Source organism: Mustela nigripes, chromosome 7, assembly GCF_022355385.1.
Source record: "Mustela nigripes isolate SB6536 chromosome 7, MUSNIG.SB6536, whole genome shotgun sequence".
NCBI lineage: Eukaryota > Metazoa > Chordata > Mammalia > Carnivora > Mustelidae > Mustela > Mustela nigripes.
This window is the reverse complement of record NC_081563.1, coordinates 117,968,870-117,981,626: the sequence shown is the minus strand read 5'-3', so window position 1 is coordinate 117,981,626 and position 12,757 is coordinate 117,968,870. Positions and strand designations below refer to the sequence as shown.

The window sequence follows — 12,757 nt, the reverse complement described above, 5'->3', positions numbered from 1 at the left end:
GCTAGAGATGGGGGGTAGGGGAGAGGGAAGGGTGTAATTATAAAGTGGTAGCATGAGGGACTGTCAGAACTAGACCTCAAGACCTGACCTTTGCTGCCTACCTACTTGAACTCACCAAACTCTGTTCCACATTTTTCTTTAAGCTCTTCTTTCCAGCTTATCTCTTTAACTCTGGCAAAAGACCCAACAGGCAGAGCATCCTGTGATGGAAACTGAAAACCCTCAAGCAGTAAGGACTGCCTGGACAAAATGCTACAGCTGGCCCAGACCACCCAGATCAGTTTGAACTTAACCCCTGACCAACACATGTGCAGATGGGCCCTGGAGTGATCAACTGTTACCTTTATCTCACTATAATACAAAAATCTCCACTCAAAGAGGAGCAAACCTCATTTACATAATACACAATTCATGTATAGGCATGTTTCCCTTAAAGCGCACACATAACTTTGTGCCATCTTGATGACAAGGCTCTCCTATCTAGTCATCCTAACCCTAAAAAAAGGAATCCATTCACCCTTGCTCAAAGAGTCACAGCTTTGGAAGTTATTACCTGTGATCTCCTTATTGCTACAAACATAGTTTACATTGTGAGAGCACTCTATGTGGTATAGTTTCTACCTGTGATCTCCCAAGGTTCAAACTCACTTTAGTTCAGTTACAGGAACTTAGCGGTTACCAAACATTTCTGGATACTGATTGTGGCACAGGTGCATGAATCTACATTTAATAAAATTGCATGGGCCTATACATATACACAATTAAGCACTTCTGAATAAACTCTTTAGATTGCATCATCAATTTCCTGGTGTTGATAGGGTACTATGATTGTGCAAGATGTCACCACTGGGGAAGACTGGGTGAAGTGTTCATGAGACCTCTCTGTACTATTTTTGCAACTTCCTATGAAGCCATAATTTTTTCCAAATAAAAAGCCTTTATATCTAGGCTTCTTTCTATACTGCAACCCCCAACAATATGTCATTAAAAGACACCCGTCTCTGAAAAGAGTATGGGAATCATATTAGTGCTCCCCTTCATAGATGAAACCCACTACTTTTCCTCTTTTCCTTGATTCAATATTTACTCAGAGTCCAGCTGGAAATCAGGCCTTGTGTTGGAAGCTAAATGATAGGAGATACATGATCTATAATCCCTTCCCAAGAAAGCTCCCAACCTAGTGCTAATGAGAAGGCCTAATATGATAAGAACACTGGACTACAAGTGAAAAGAATTCTGTCCTCATGGAACCACTTACTAGGTATTTTAGTTTGGACCAATCCATTTCCTCTTGTTGTGCTGACTTCTTAACCTGCAAAATTCGGGAGAATGGAATACATATGAATATATTTTAAACTTAACCTGGGTCCTGTGGGTGGGTTCAAGGACACCTGGAAATCACCTGAAATCATATGCATAAGTATGTAGGATAATTTCAGAAGATGTATTTTAACCTTTTTTTTTTTTAGATTCTGGGGGTTTGCTCACCCATAGAGTTTAGAATAACTGCATCTAACTTTTGGATTTAATGTCAATGTGCTCTTTCATTGTAACATTCCACAATTCTAATAGATCTAATAGATCTCCAAGATCTCTCCATTTCTAATACTCCACGATTCTAATCGGGATGCAAGAAATGGACTAGAGAGCTAACATTCTGTGATTCCATGGACAAGAGTTCATTCCCTTCCTTGACAGAACGATAAAACTTTCAACATGAAATTCTAGACAGTCTATGATTTAACCTCCAAATGACCTTCCAACCTCAGCTTTCATCCCTTTCCCAGACCCTGGCCACTCCCCTCGGAGTAATCTGCAGTTTCGTTCCCATTCAGTCTGTGCCTTGGCACAGGCAATGCCTTTTACCTGGACTGCCCCTAGATCTACCCTTTTTCTTGAGTATCATCTTGAAGTTCTCCTCCCCAGTGAATTCTTCCATGACCCTTCATCCTTGCAGCAAGGTTTGATGTGCTCCCTTAAACCTGGGTTTCTGACTGCCTGCTACTACCCAGGGAATAGGACTATTGGTTCACTCAGGGCACTGAACCAAAAATGCCAAGAGGCAAGGGAGAGTAAGTAAAGGTTTGAAACTAGTTGGTATAGCAAACTCTAGACCCATTTTCCACCTCTGGAAATAAAAATATCAGCTCTAAGGAAAACCACATCCTGAGAGCAAAAGTAATTTAAAAGAAAAAATAGTAAATGTAAACAGCATTCTGTTTACAAACAGACAAAAAAGAGTGGTGAGGATTGAGGCCATCTGGGACAGAGTATCTTCACCTCCACCTACTTGTTGATAGGAATGTAAGTGGAACCACTGTGGTCAGCACACCTACTTTTTTAAGAAAAGCTGGAAATCCAGATTTGCATGTGAAATTTCCCAATTTTAAGTGTCAATAGCTAAAAAAATATTCAAGACCCATTGCAATGACTTTCAAGGTTTTCAAACTGTGAAAAATGTTTTGTGAGGATCCACTTCCACCCATCCAAGAGAGCACACCCTATGGGGGAGGCAAGTTTTATATCAGGGCTGCTGGTGTATTGCTAGTTGTTAAACACACCAACTTCTTCTGCAGAGAGCTCAGACAAAACCTTTCATATGAGGCCTCTGTCCCTCTCTGGGTCTTCGTTTCTCCATCCATAAAATGGCAATACAAAATACAACTGTCAAACAGAATATATCACTTAAGGGTTATCAGAGCTACATGCTTTTATCTGCATCATCACACTGGATTCTCATAAATTCTATGAGGTAAGCTGTATTACCTTCACATTTTACAGATAAAAAAAAATGCAGCTCAGAGATAGCAACTTACCTAATGAAGACAACACCAAACATATAAAAAGCCCTCTCCTTCAAAGGGCTTTACTGATTTAGTTCTCTCAAGTCTGACCTAAGGCAAATAAACCCTGAAATGGGGATTCCATCAAGGCTGCCTGACTCCACAAGCAGCACAGGGCTGCTTAACAGAAATACAATGCACACCACACATATAATTTCAATTTGTCTAGTAGCCACATTTAAAAAGTAAAATGACACAGGTTAATTTTAATAATACACTTTATTTGACCCAACATATGCAAAATACTATCAATCTAACATCGACATAAAAAAATAGAGCTATTTTACTCTTTTTTGTACTAAATCGTGGGTGTATTTTAGATCACAACACATCGTAATTCCGACTAGCCACATTTCAAAGGTCCATGCCTATGGGGCAAGGCACTTACTAATCTTAATGTTAAAAGCAGAACCCAGAGAGGCACCTGTCCCTTGGTTTCAAAGGACACGCAAAATACAATAATGGCACACAGTTCTTGAGCATATAGCTTGTGCCATGGGAGGAGCGAGTCTTATTATGTGTGTTGGGGATCTTCATACTTTATATTTTGTCATCCTCGCAACAAGGTGAATGCCACTGCCCTCTTTTGACGGAAAGAGGACTTCCACGTGTCAGGGCCTCCCCCAGTGCCGACCTCCGTCCCGCCGTCCCCTCTCCCACCACGGGCCGGGCGCCAGTCCCAGAGAAACCTTGGCTCGCCCTCATCCCAGTCAGGGGAGGCGCACACCCAGCTGGAGGTGCAGATCACCTGCGGGCCGAAGAGCTCACAGTGAGTAAAGACTCCTCTGGGCTCCTCCTCCTCCAGCTCTTCATCCTCCTCTTCCTCCCCCTCCTCCTCGGACGCCGATTTTGACTCTGACTCCGAGTCCTCGAACTGGTGCTGGGAGGCGACATCGCGAACAGTAGACCAGCGCACACTGAAAGAGGTCCACTCCTGCCTCTCAGTCGCAGCCGCCTCCTGACAGGACTCGCTAACGTGAGCGGGCGCCGCTTCCGGGAGCCCTGACTTGGCTTCCGGGCGCTCTGGCACCAAGCTCATCGCGGAAGCTAGGGCGGACTTCCGCTTCCGGCCCCCTCAGGCGCTTTGCGAGTGAGGTTTAGTTTGGCCAGCTGTCGGCCAGCCCCCACTCGCCTACGGGGAGGCCGCGCGAGCTCGGCTCTTAACGCGTCAGACCCCTCCCTCTTTCCGCCCCTCCCCGCGCAGCGCAGTGCTGAGGCCACGGCTGCGGGACAAAGAGTGACGTCCAGAGGCTGGAGTCATGGCTGCGTCTGAGCCGAGCTTTGTGGTTGCTGGGAACCTCGCGCTGTCGCCAGAGAAGGAAGAAGGAGCCGGCCTGAGCTCAGGCCCAGAGCGTAACTCTGCGGTTTCCTCGTCGACCCCTGAGGCCCCACCGCCTGCCCCTGAACCCTCCACCCCCAACGCCGCGGTCCCCGAAGCGATTCCTACGCCTCCTGCGGCTGCCTCCGTGGCCTTGGAGCTGCCGCCCACAGGCCTGGGCTCCCCGCCGCTTGCCGAAGCTGCTCCGCGCTCCCCTCCACACCCTGGCGTCTCCCGACCCGGCCCGGAGACGTTCCGCCAGCGTTTCCGGCAGTTCCGTTACCAGGACGCCGCAGGCCCGCGGGAGGCGTTCCGGCAGCTACGGGAGCTCTCTCGCCAGTGGCTTCGACCCGACATCCGTACGAAGGAGCAGATCGTGGAGATGCTGGTGCAGGAGCAGCTGCTCGCCATCCTGCCTGAGGCGGCGCGGGCCCGGCGGCTTCGCCGCCGCACCGATGTGCGCATCACCGGCTGAGCGGTGGAGAAGCGGGCGGCCAGGCGTGGGCGTTCTCTGGACTGGGGGATCGGGTCTGGCGGCCTGAGCCTGGCTCTCCATTCCGCGCCGATGAAAAACTAGTTTGGGGCAGCTCCAGTCGTCTGATGTGTCCCTTTCGTTCGTCCTTTAGTAGGTTTATTTTCCCGAGCTTATCTCCTTCCAACCTTTTTGGCTGATGGCGAAACCAGGTTGGGAGCCCAAGAGAATAAAGCCTTTGTTCCCTGTTCATTTGGCATTTTCTGGTTTTTGTGTGTGTGTGTGGGGGGGGGGGGGGACCATTAACGCGTTGGCTAGGCCTGGGCCTCCACATCTGGGATATTTTTATCCTGCTCGCTCCACAAGGCCCCACTGGGTGTTCCTTTGTTTAGTTGCAGTCTCCATAAAGAGAGTTTTAGCAGCTTGGATTCCGTATTCGCTACCTCTCACTAGCATATGAATTTACTTTCCTACTTAAAAAGGTAGTGGGTAGTGGTTGTGGCAGGCAAATAGCGGACTCTGTATTAAGTGCTTACTTAACTGGCTATCTCTATACCAACTGGGCCACTAACTTGTTACACCAATCTGCCCTTTGAGCACAGGCTTCCCCAAAGACCCACACCAGCAGGCTATTTTAGGAAGTGTTTTAGTGCAGGTCCTTAGGGAGTGCTCCTTTTGAGCTCTGGTTTAAGCCTCCAAACTCACTTTTCTTGTCATATTTTGGGCCCCTAGAATTTAAGGAAAACTGGAGTGAACTAATGGATTTCATTGCTGAAGCCACTCAATTTAATTCTGTTTTTTAAATAAGTGTAATTGTTTAGAAAGAGAAGGAATTTGGCAAGTAATAGGGAGGCTGTTATGAAATCATAAAGCTTACTTCTCCCTAAGTCTTCTGCCCACCCAGGAACTAATTGGGGTCCCTGGGCAATGTGGATTGGTCTCAGAAGGGTCCTAACTGCAATGGGTGCCATCTCTTAATATAAGGAAGGCCAGACCTATCTTCACTTCACTGCTCTCAACAACTGAAATCTAATAAGCCTGCAGCTCACACCACAAAGCGGTAGCCAGACTGGGTTAGAGGAGGAGTGTGGGGGGGTACATTTTGCCTTCTCATATTAAAGAAACTTAGATGAATTCAAAATTATTTTGCATACATTCTTGGAATTTAGGATCTTGAGCTTGCATCTCCTTTCCTACAGAAGATACATCTGTTTACAATGTAAAAAGTCCTCCTCTAAAAGATGTTTATAGAAAATCATGTAGTATATATTAAAAATAAGGTACAGAACTTTATAATAACATGATTGAAACATAGCAACAAAAACCTGTTTTATTTTTTCCAAATACAGATACAGAAGTTTGCATGTTTTGCAAATATTGCTTCAAAGCAACATTTCTATATACAGCGCCTTCTGTTCTAATAGCACGTAAACATAGATATGTATCCACAGTGCAATGTTGGCTCATCAAGGGTCCACCTTGCATAACACTCATCTTTAAAGAAACAAAATGATTAGTCAAACCAGAACTGTTTTTGTCAAGGCAATTTTTTATAGGTATATAATTTTCCTCAAAAGAAAACTTAGGTAGTGTACACATTTCTATAAGGTAACAGTAATCTTTACAAATAACAGTTTCCAGTGCTCCAACTTGCGGTTAATTCGGTCTGACCCAGGAATTGGGGATGGAGCCCCTCAACATGGCTTTAAATTAGAGAAGCATACTGAGGTTATCAGAACTTGGGAGTCATCCCTGCTTCCCTAAGGACAAAAGTCACAATGAGTAAAATGGGATTAATTCCTTTATAAACAACAAACCCAATAATGGCCACTTGGCAGGATTAGGGTAATTCAGTTTCTGCTTCCACCTTTGAGAAAGACATGACATCGACTCCCTTAAAGTTGCAGCTTCCCCAGATGTGATGCTCAAATGTATCTGAGAAAAGAAAAATCAGTAATCTAATAATACAACAGTCATCATTCCTCACAGCTGTGGCTACAGAAAATCATCCTGTTTCATCCCTTTTCAGACAAACACAATCTTATTAAAGTGACCATCTGATAAATTGCGCAAAACGTAGATGCCATGCATACTCCTTGGACATTTCTTCCCACACCAGAAATGCCAACATTAGCAATGGGAAAGAGCCTTGTGGAGGGGAATCATGTCAGCTTTACTACAGATGTCAAAGCCACATGGCCTCCCTCTGATGGATAAGGTACAGCAGGTCAGCTGGTCCTAAAATCATTTTATATCAAATGGTGAAGAAATCGCTGGACAGAGCATTCCCTGAAACAGATTTTGGTACAGAGGCTTTCAAGACCACAATGACCTGTGTGCCTTCAAGGCCTAATCATTCCAAAGGTCGCTGGAGATACTGTCATTGCTATAGAGATATTGGCTACTTCACGTTTACATAGTAAATATTTGCAGCATATAACATTACAGATTCATAAACCCATAATTAACTTGTGAGTGTTAATGGACAACTGTGCTTTGATTTTTGCCTTTAGTGATAAGAAAACTAAATGGTGAAACGGGTCACTCCTCAAAGCATGGAACATTTTCTTTAACTTTGTCTAGCAAAGTAAAACAAAACAATATAGCAATTACACATGGAACCGTAACCTGCAAGAGTAACAAATGTTATCTTAAAAGGTACAAATGGTACCTGGACCTTAAGCAGCATAATCACCTTGACCTCACAAAATAATACAAACAGGAAATCTAAAGTGTTAAAGTATTTTAAAACAATTCTGAAAATGCCAGCTACTGAACATACACCTTCTGGAAGGAGAAATGCGGCACATGTAGAATCTGAAATTTGTTTACAACAATATAAAATAAGGTAATTCTCCAAACCACATTCTTTGTAACAAATCTTTACAGTGAAAGAGTTCAAAATTTGGGGAAACATTTTTTTGGACATTAAATAGAACCGGGAAGCTGTCAATATTAAGAAGTGGATAGAAAATGCTGTCCTTTGGGTTCCAGACCCTGCCTGCTTCAGTTTGGAATTCCTCCTAGATTCTTATTACAGTGAGATTCTAGTTCCTCCACAGGCTGTTATGGGCTCTGCTACAAAAAACACAACCCAGCCAACTCTGGGGTAAAAGCATACAAAACTTGTCCCCGGTACCATGAAGTCATGCAAGACGGGTGGTGAGAAAAGTGAAGAGTCCTAAGGAGAAGGCAGGGTAGCCAAGGCCTCCGCTCCTTCCCAACCTCCACCGAATGTGAAGTCACGACATTCTCACGAAGCTGGAAAAATGAAAAATGATGCCTGCTGCCTAAATCCATGCCAGGCAGAAACAAGAAGGCCTGGCATGTGCCCCACCCTGACAAAAAAAGTCAATTAAATAAGCTGCAAGTTGAATTTACAACTGTTTCCGACTAAACTTTTTTGGCTCTCATTCCATTTATCGGTGGCACAATATCAAGTGAAGTTTGTGCAAAAAGACTCACTCTCCATTCAACGATGTGCACAGAAGAAAGGAATCCCAAGAGTCTATTTGTTACCTTCTTGGTGGGCTTCAAGATCAGAGTGCCCTGCCCTCCAGCAGCCAAAACGGCCCCTTTGTCCAATGTCCATCACACCCCCTGCCCAGATCCCTGAAGTCAGTCGGTGTCACGTGCATTCGGCATGCTAGGTTTATTTATTTAAATATGCAAAGCTCCTCCTGCAGGTGCCCCAGGATTGTGCCCCCACTAGTTCTGGGTGCCCAGTTTCATGTTGAGCAGCAGAGTGCAATCTGCTGCACCTTGCCCAGGTCCATCAGCAGCTGCTTGATGCAATGCTTGAGCTGCGGAAGCCTTGCCAGTGGCTCCGGGGGCTCCAATTCCCCAGTGTAGTCCAGCCAGCTCTCCAACACTGCAGACAGAAGAGAAATGACCCAGTGAGCTCCTAACACTTCATCTGTGAGAACAGCAGCAAGAATTTCAGCATCTTCTCCCCATCTATCCCCACAAGGGGCGAGGAGGGAGGGCCACTAGCTGGCACTGACTCATCACCCTCTCTACAAAGTAATACCCGTAGGACAAAGCTCAAATACTTTCAAGGAGCATAGTCCAACAGAACTTTCTGCAGGGGAAATGGTCTATGTCTGTGTTGTCTACACAGTAGTCACTAGCCACATGTAGCTAATTGAGCACTTAAAACGTAGCTGGTATGACTAAGGTACTGAATTCAAACTTTATTCAATTTAATTCTTTAAAGAGCCACACATTGGGGCACTTGGGTGGCTCAGTGGGTTAAGCATCTTCCTTCGGCTCCGGTCATGATCCTGGGGTTCTGGGGTCAGGTCACACATTGAGCTCCCTGCTTAGCACACAGCCTGTGCCTGCAGCTCCCCGTGCTTATGTGTACTCTTTCTCTCAAATAAATAAGTAAAATCTTGAGGAAAAAAAAAAAAGCCACATACAACTACTAACTACTGCATTAGTGCAGCTCTATGGTCTAGAAGGCTTTGAAGAGGTGCGCCTGGGTGGCTCAGTGGGTTAAAGCCTCTGCCTTCGGCTCAGGTCATGATCCCAGAGTCCTGGGATTGAGCCCCGCTTTAATAAAAAAAAAAAGAGAGAGAGAGGGAAAAAAAAGAACACAGAAGGCTTTGAAGAACCGACCTTCCTCAGTGTTACTCCCCAGTCTTTTTTTTTTTTTAATTCTTCCTTCCTTTCTCCCTCCCTCCCTCCCTCCCTTTCCTCCCTCTCTCCCTTCCTTCCTCTTTCTCTCTCTCTCTCCTCCTTCCTTTCTTTCAATATTTTTATTTATTTACTTGGGAAAGAGAGAGAGATCACAAGCAGGGAAGGGAGGAGGAGCACTGGGAGAGAGAGAAGCGGACTCCCTCTCAGGCTTGAAGCCCAACAAAGGACTCAATCCCAGGATTCTGGGATCATGACTCAAGACGAAAGCAGATGCTTAACCAATTGAGCCACCCAGGTGCCCACTCCCCAGTCTTTATAAGGTTTTCCCTTGCTGGAAATCAAAGGTCCTTGTGTTTTAGCCTCCTATTAAGAAAAATGAGAATCTAGGGATGCCTAGGTGGCTCAGTTGGTTAAGCTGCCTCCTTCAGCTCAGGTCATGATCCCAGGGTCCTGGAATCGAGTCCCACATCAGGCTCCTTCCTCAGTAGGGAGCCTACTTCTCTCTCCACCTCTGCCTGCCACTCTGCCTGTGTGCTCTGTCTCTCTCTCTCTCTCTGACAAATAAAAAAAAATCTTAAAAAATAAAAAAAGAAAAGAAAAATGAGAATCTAAAGGACTTGAAAAGGTCTGTTTTTGTCACTGTATACTCTGATTTGCTTCACATTCCTATCATCAGTAGCACTAAATTCTCTGACTTTATTTTCTAAGTATTTAATGTTAAGATGTCCAGGTACTAACATCCTTGATTATATTAGTTCACTGTCTACAAAACTGCCTTATTGCTGAGAGCAGGGATTTCTCTACAGATGATGTTTTTTCTTCCTCAAGCCACTCCCTGAAGCTCTGGCATTTGGGTAGAGGCCATTTTGGAACACTGCATCTTTTGACAAGAGCCAGCCCCTCCAGGAAGGCCTGTACTCACCCTAGCCTGCCTATAGCCTTTCTAGTTCATAAACCAACCTGTACTAGGTACCTTCTGAACCCTTGAGCTGAAGGTGCAAAAAGACGAAGATCCACCCAGTGCCTGTTTCTCAAAAAAGCTTAAAGCCTCACACATAATCCCTTTCCCTCCTCAGATCCAGCCCTCAACCTTCCTTCCCACCTTTTAAACTACTTTGTTCCTATAAGTTACTTCCCAGGGAAGCCTTCCCCAACTCTACACTCTGAATCTAGTTGCTATGTTAAATTAAGGATGCTATGTGATCACATGCTTTCCTGCTTTGGAGCACTTACCATGATTTATAATTATATATAATGGGATAATTCAATTAATACCTGTTTCTACCTCAAGATCAAATTCCATAATTGTAGAAGCCAGCTCTGCCTTGGTTATTACCATTATATCCCTAACACTCTCAACTGTGCCTGAAACATAGTAGGCATTGAAAGAGGCAGTGACAAAATGTGGGACTGGGGCACTTGGGTGGCTCAGTGGGTTAGGCCTCTGCCTTTGACTCAGGTCATGATTTCGGGGTCCTGGGATCAAGCCCTGCGTTGGGCTTTCTGCTCGGCAGGGAGCCTGCTTCCCCCCTCTATCTCTGCCTATTTGTGTTCTCTGTCTGTCAAATAAATAAATAAAATCTTAAAAAAAGAAGAAGAAGAAGAAGAAAAGTTTAAAAAAAAAGATAAGTAAAAGATTCAGTATTTTCATAGTCATTAAAAATCTGTTGTCTTGAAGTGCCTGGGTGGCTCAGTGGGTTAAAGCCTCTGCCTTTGGCTCGGGTTGTGAACCAAGGGTCCTGGGATCGAGCCCCATGTCGGGATCTCTGCTCAGCCAGGCTCTCTACTCGGCAGGGAGCCTGCTTCCCTTCCTCTCTCTCTGCCTGCCTCTGACTACTTGTGATCGCTGTCTGTCAAATAAATAAATAAAATCTTAAAAAAAAAAAAAAATCTTTTGTCTTGGACGCCTAGGTGGCTCAGTTTGTTGGGCATCTGCCTTTGGCTCAGGTCATGATCCTGGGGTCCTGGGATGGAGTCCCTCATTGGGCTCCCTGCTCAATGAGGAGCCTGCTTCTCCACCTGCCTGCTGCTCCCTGTTTCAGAGCTCTCTTTCTGACAAAATCTTTAAAAAATTTTCTTTAGGGGCGCCTGGGTGGCTCAGTGGGTTAGGCCGCTGCCTTCGGCTCAGGTCATGATCCCAGGGTCCTGGGATCGAGCCCCGCATCGGGCTCTCTGCTCAGCAGGGAGCCTGCTTCCTCCTCTCTCTCTCTGCCTGCCTCTCTGCCTGTTTGTGATCTCTCTCTGTCAAATAAATAAATAAAATCTTTAAAAAAAAATTTTTTTTTTCTTTAAAAAAATCTTTTAGTTTGACAACTGTTTCTACAACTATATAAATTATTAAATTATGGTTAATATTAAAATAACTTAAAATATAAATCAGTCAACAGAATAGTTTACTAGTCTATTTCTTAAAAGGAATACTATATCCAAATTCTTATAAAAGTTCAGTTTTAGGGATGCCTGGGTGGCTCAGTGGGTTAAGCCTCTGCCTTCGGCTCAGGTCATGATCTCAGGGTCCTGGAATCGAGCCCCGCATCAGGCTCTCTGTTTAACAGAGAGCCTGCTTCCCCCTCTCTCTCTCTGCCTGCCTCTCTGCCTATATGTGACCTCTCTCTCTCTCTGTGTCAAATAAATAAATAAAATCTTTAAAAATAAAAGTTCAAGTTATCTTACTGGTATTTGGATGAACTCAATAGTTAACTCCCTACAATAGTTGACATAAAATGGGATTTCAATAAATCTTAATTAAATGCAGTGGAAAAGTCTGTTTATCTGAATAAAATCTTTGAGATTTGTAATTCATTTTCACACTTTAGGGCCTGGGGTATTAGAACACGAACAGAGGGGGCACCTGGGTGGCTCAGTGGGTTAAAGCCTCTGCCTTCAGCTCGGGTCATGATCCCAGGGTCCTGGGATCGAGCCCTGCATAGGGACTCTCTGCTCAGCAGGGAGCCTGCTTCCTCCTCTCTCTCTGCCTGCCTCTTTGCCTACTTGTGATCTCTGTCAAATAAATAAACAAAATCTTTAAAAAAAAAAAAAAAGAACACGAACAGAGGATGTGACCCCGGGCCAGCAGGACACATAAGAGGCCCAAGCAAGTCCAGGCAGAGAGGGGAGCCTGGACTTATCCTCCTCACCACACTGGCCATGAGAGAGAATGAGAGTGGCAAGTCAGTAAGAAGTAGGGAAACACTGATGTCTCCCCTAAGGGCAGGATCCTTTGGCAACAACAGAATATTCTCCTTGTTTCCACAGTGCTAAACCTATTCTCAGAGACCCAAAGCCACTCACTCCTACTGCCATTCTCTCAAAATCCATCATTTCCGGTCTGTCATTCAGTCCTCTTTTCAGCTAGGGAATAGCAGGGTTTTCAAACAATGGAATCAGTTACCATTCTAAGGAGCCCAAGGAAACCTTTTAGGAATAAAATAGAGAGAAACACTCCCTCTTCCGGAAGTGCCCCCAATGAACCCTGAATTAGTC

At 44.9% G+C, this 12,757-nt stretch overlaps 3 protein-coding genes across 3 annotated transcripts in view; 1 reads left to right on the top strand and 2 right to left on the bottom strand.

Annotated features, from left to right (window-relative positions):
- The window catches only part of CNBD2 (cyclic nucleotide binding domain containing 2), a 55,291-nt gene extending 51,298 nt beyond the window's left edge, over positions 1–3,993 (bottom strand). Inside the window, exons 1-2 of the mRNA XM_059406918.1 lie at positions 3,592–3,993; positions 1,259–1,312 (exon numbers count right to left, since the gene is read on the bottom strand). Coding sequence (XP_059262901.1) covers positions 1,259–1,312; positions 3,592–3,882 — 345 coding nt within the window. The 5' untranslated portion in view covers positions 3,883–3,993. The remainder of the gene's footprint in view (positions 1–1,258; positions 1,313–3,591) is intronic.
- Positions 3,970–4,885, top strand: SCAND1 (SCAN domain containing 1). The gene has a single exon (XM_059406917.1). The coding sequence runs from the start codon at positions 4,103–4,105 to the stop codon at positions 4,634–4,636; it is 534 nt and encodes a 177-aa protein (XP_059262900.1). The 5' UTR covers positions 3,970–4,102; the 3' UTR covers positions 4,637–4,885.
- Positions 4,886–5,937: 1,052 nt separating this feature from the next.
- Positions 5,938–12,757, bottom strand: part of PHF20 (PHD finger protein 20) — a 147,862-nt gene continuing 141,042 nt past the window's right edge. Inside the window, exon 18 of the mRNA XM_059406916.1 lies at positions 5,938–8,504. Coding sequence (XP_059262899.1) covers positions 8,362–8,504 — 143 coding nt within the window. The 3' untranslated portion in view covers positions 5,938–8,361. The remainder of the gene's footprint in view (positions 8,505–12,757) is intronic.

What these genes read in the sequence shown, in the direction of transcription:
- SCAND1 (XM_059406917.1), top strand. Translation starts at nt 4,103, where the DNA reads ATGGCTGCGTCTGAGCCGAGCTTTGTGGTTGCTGGGAACCTCGCGCTG.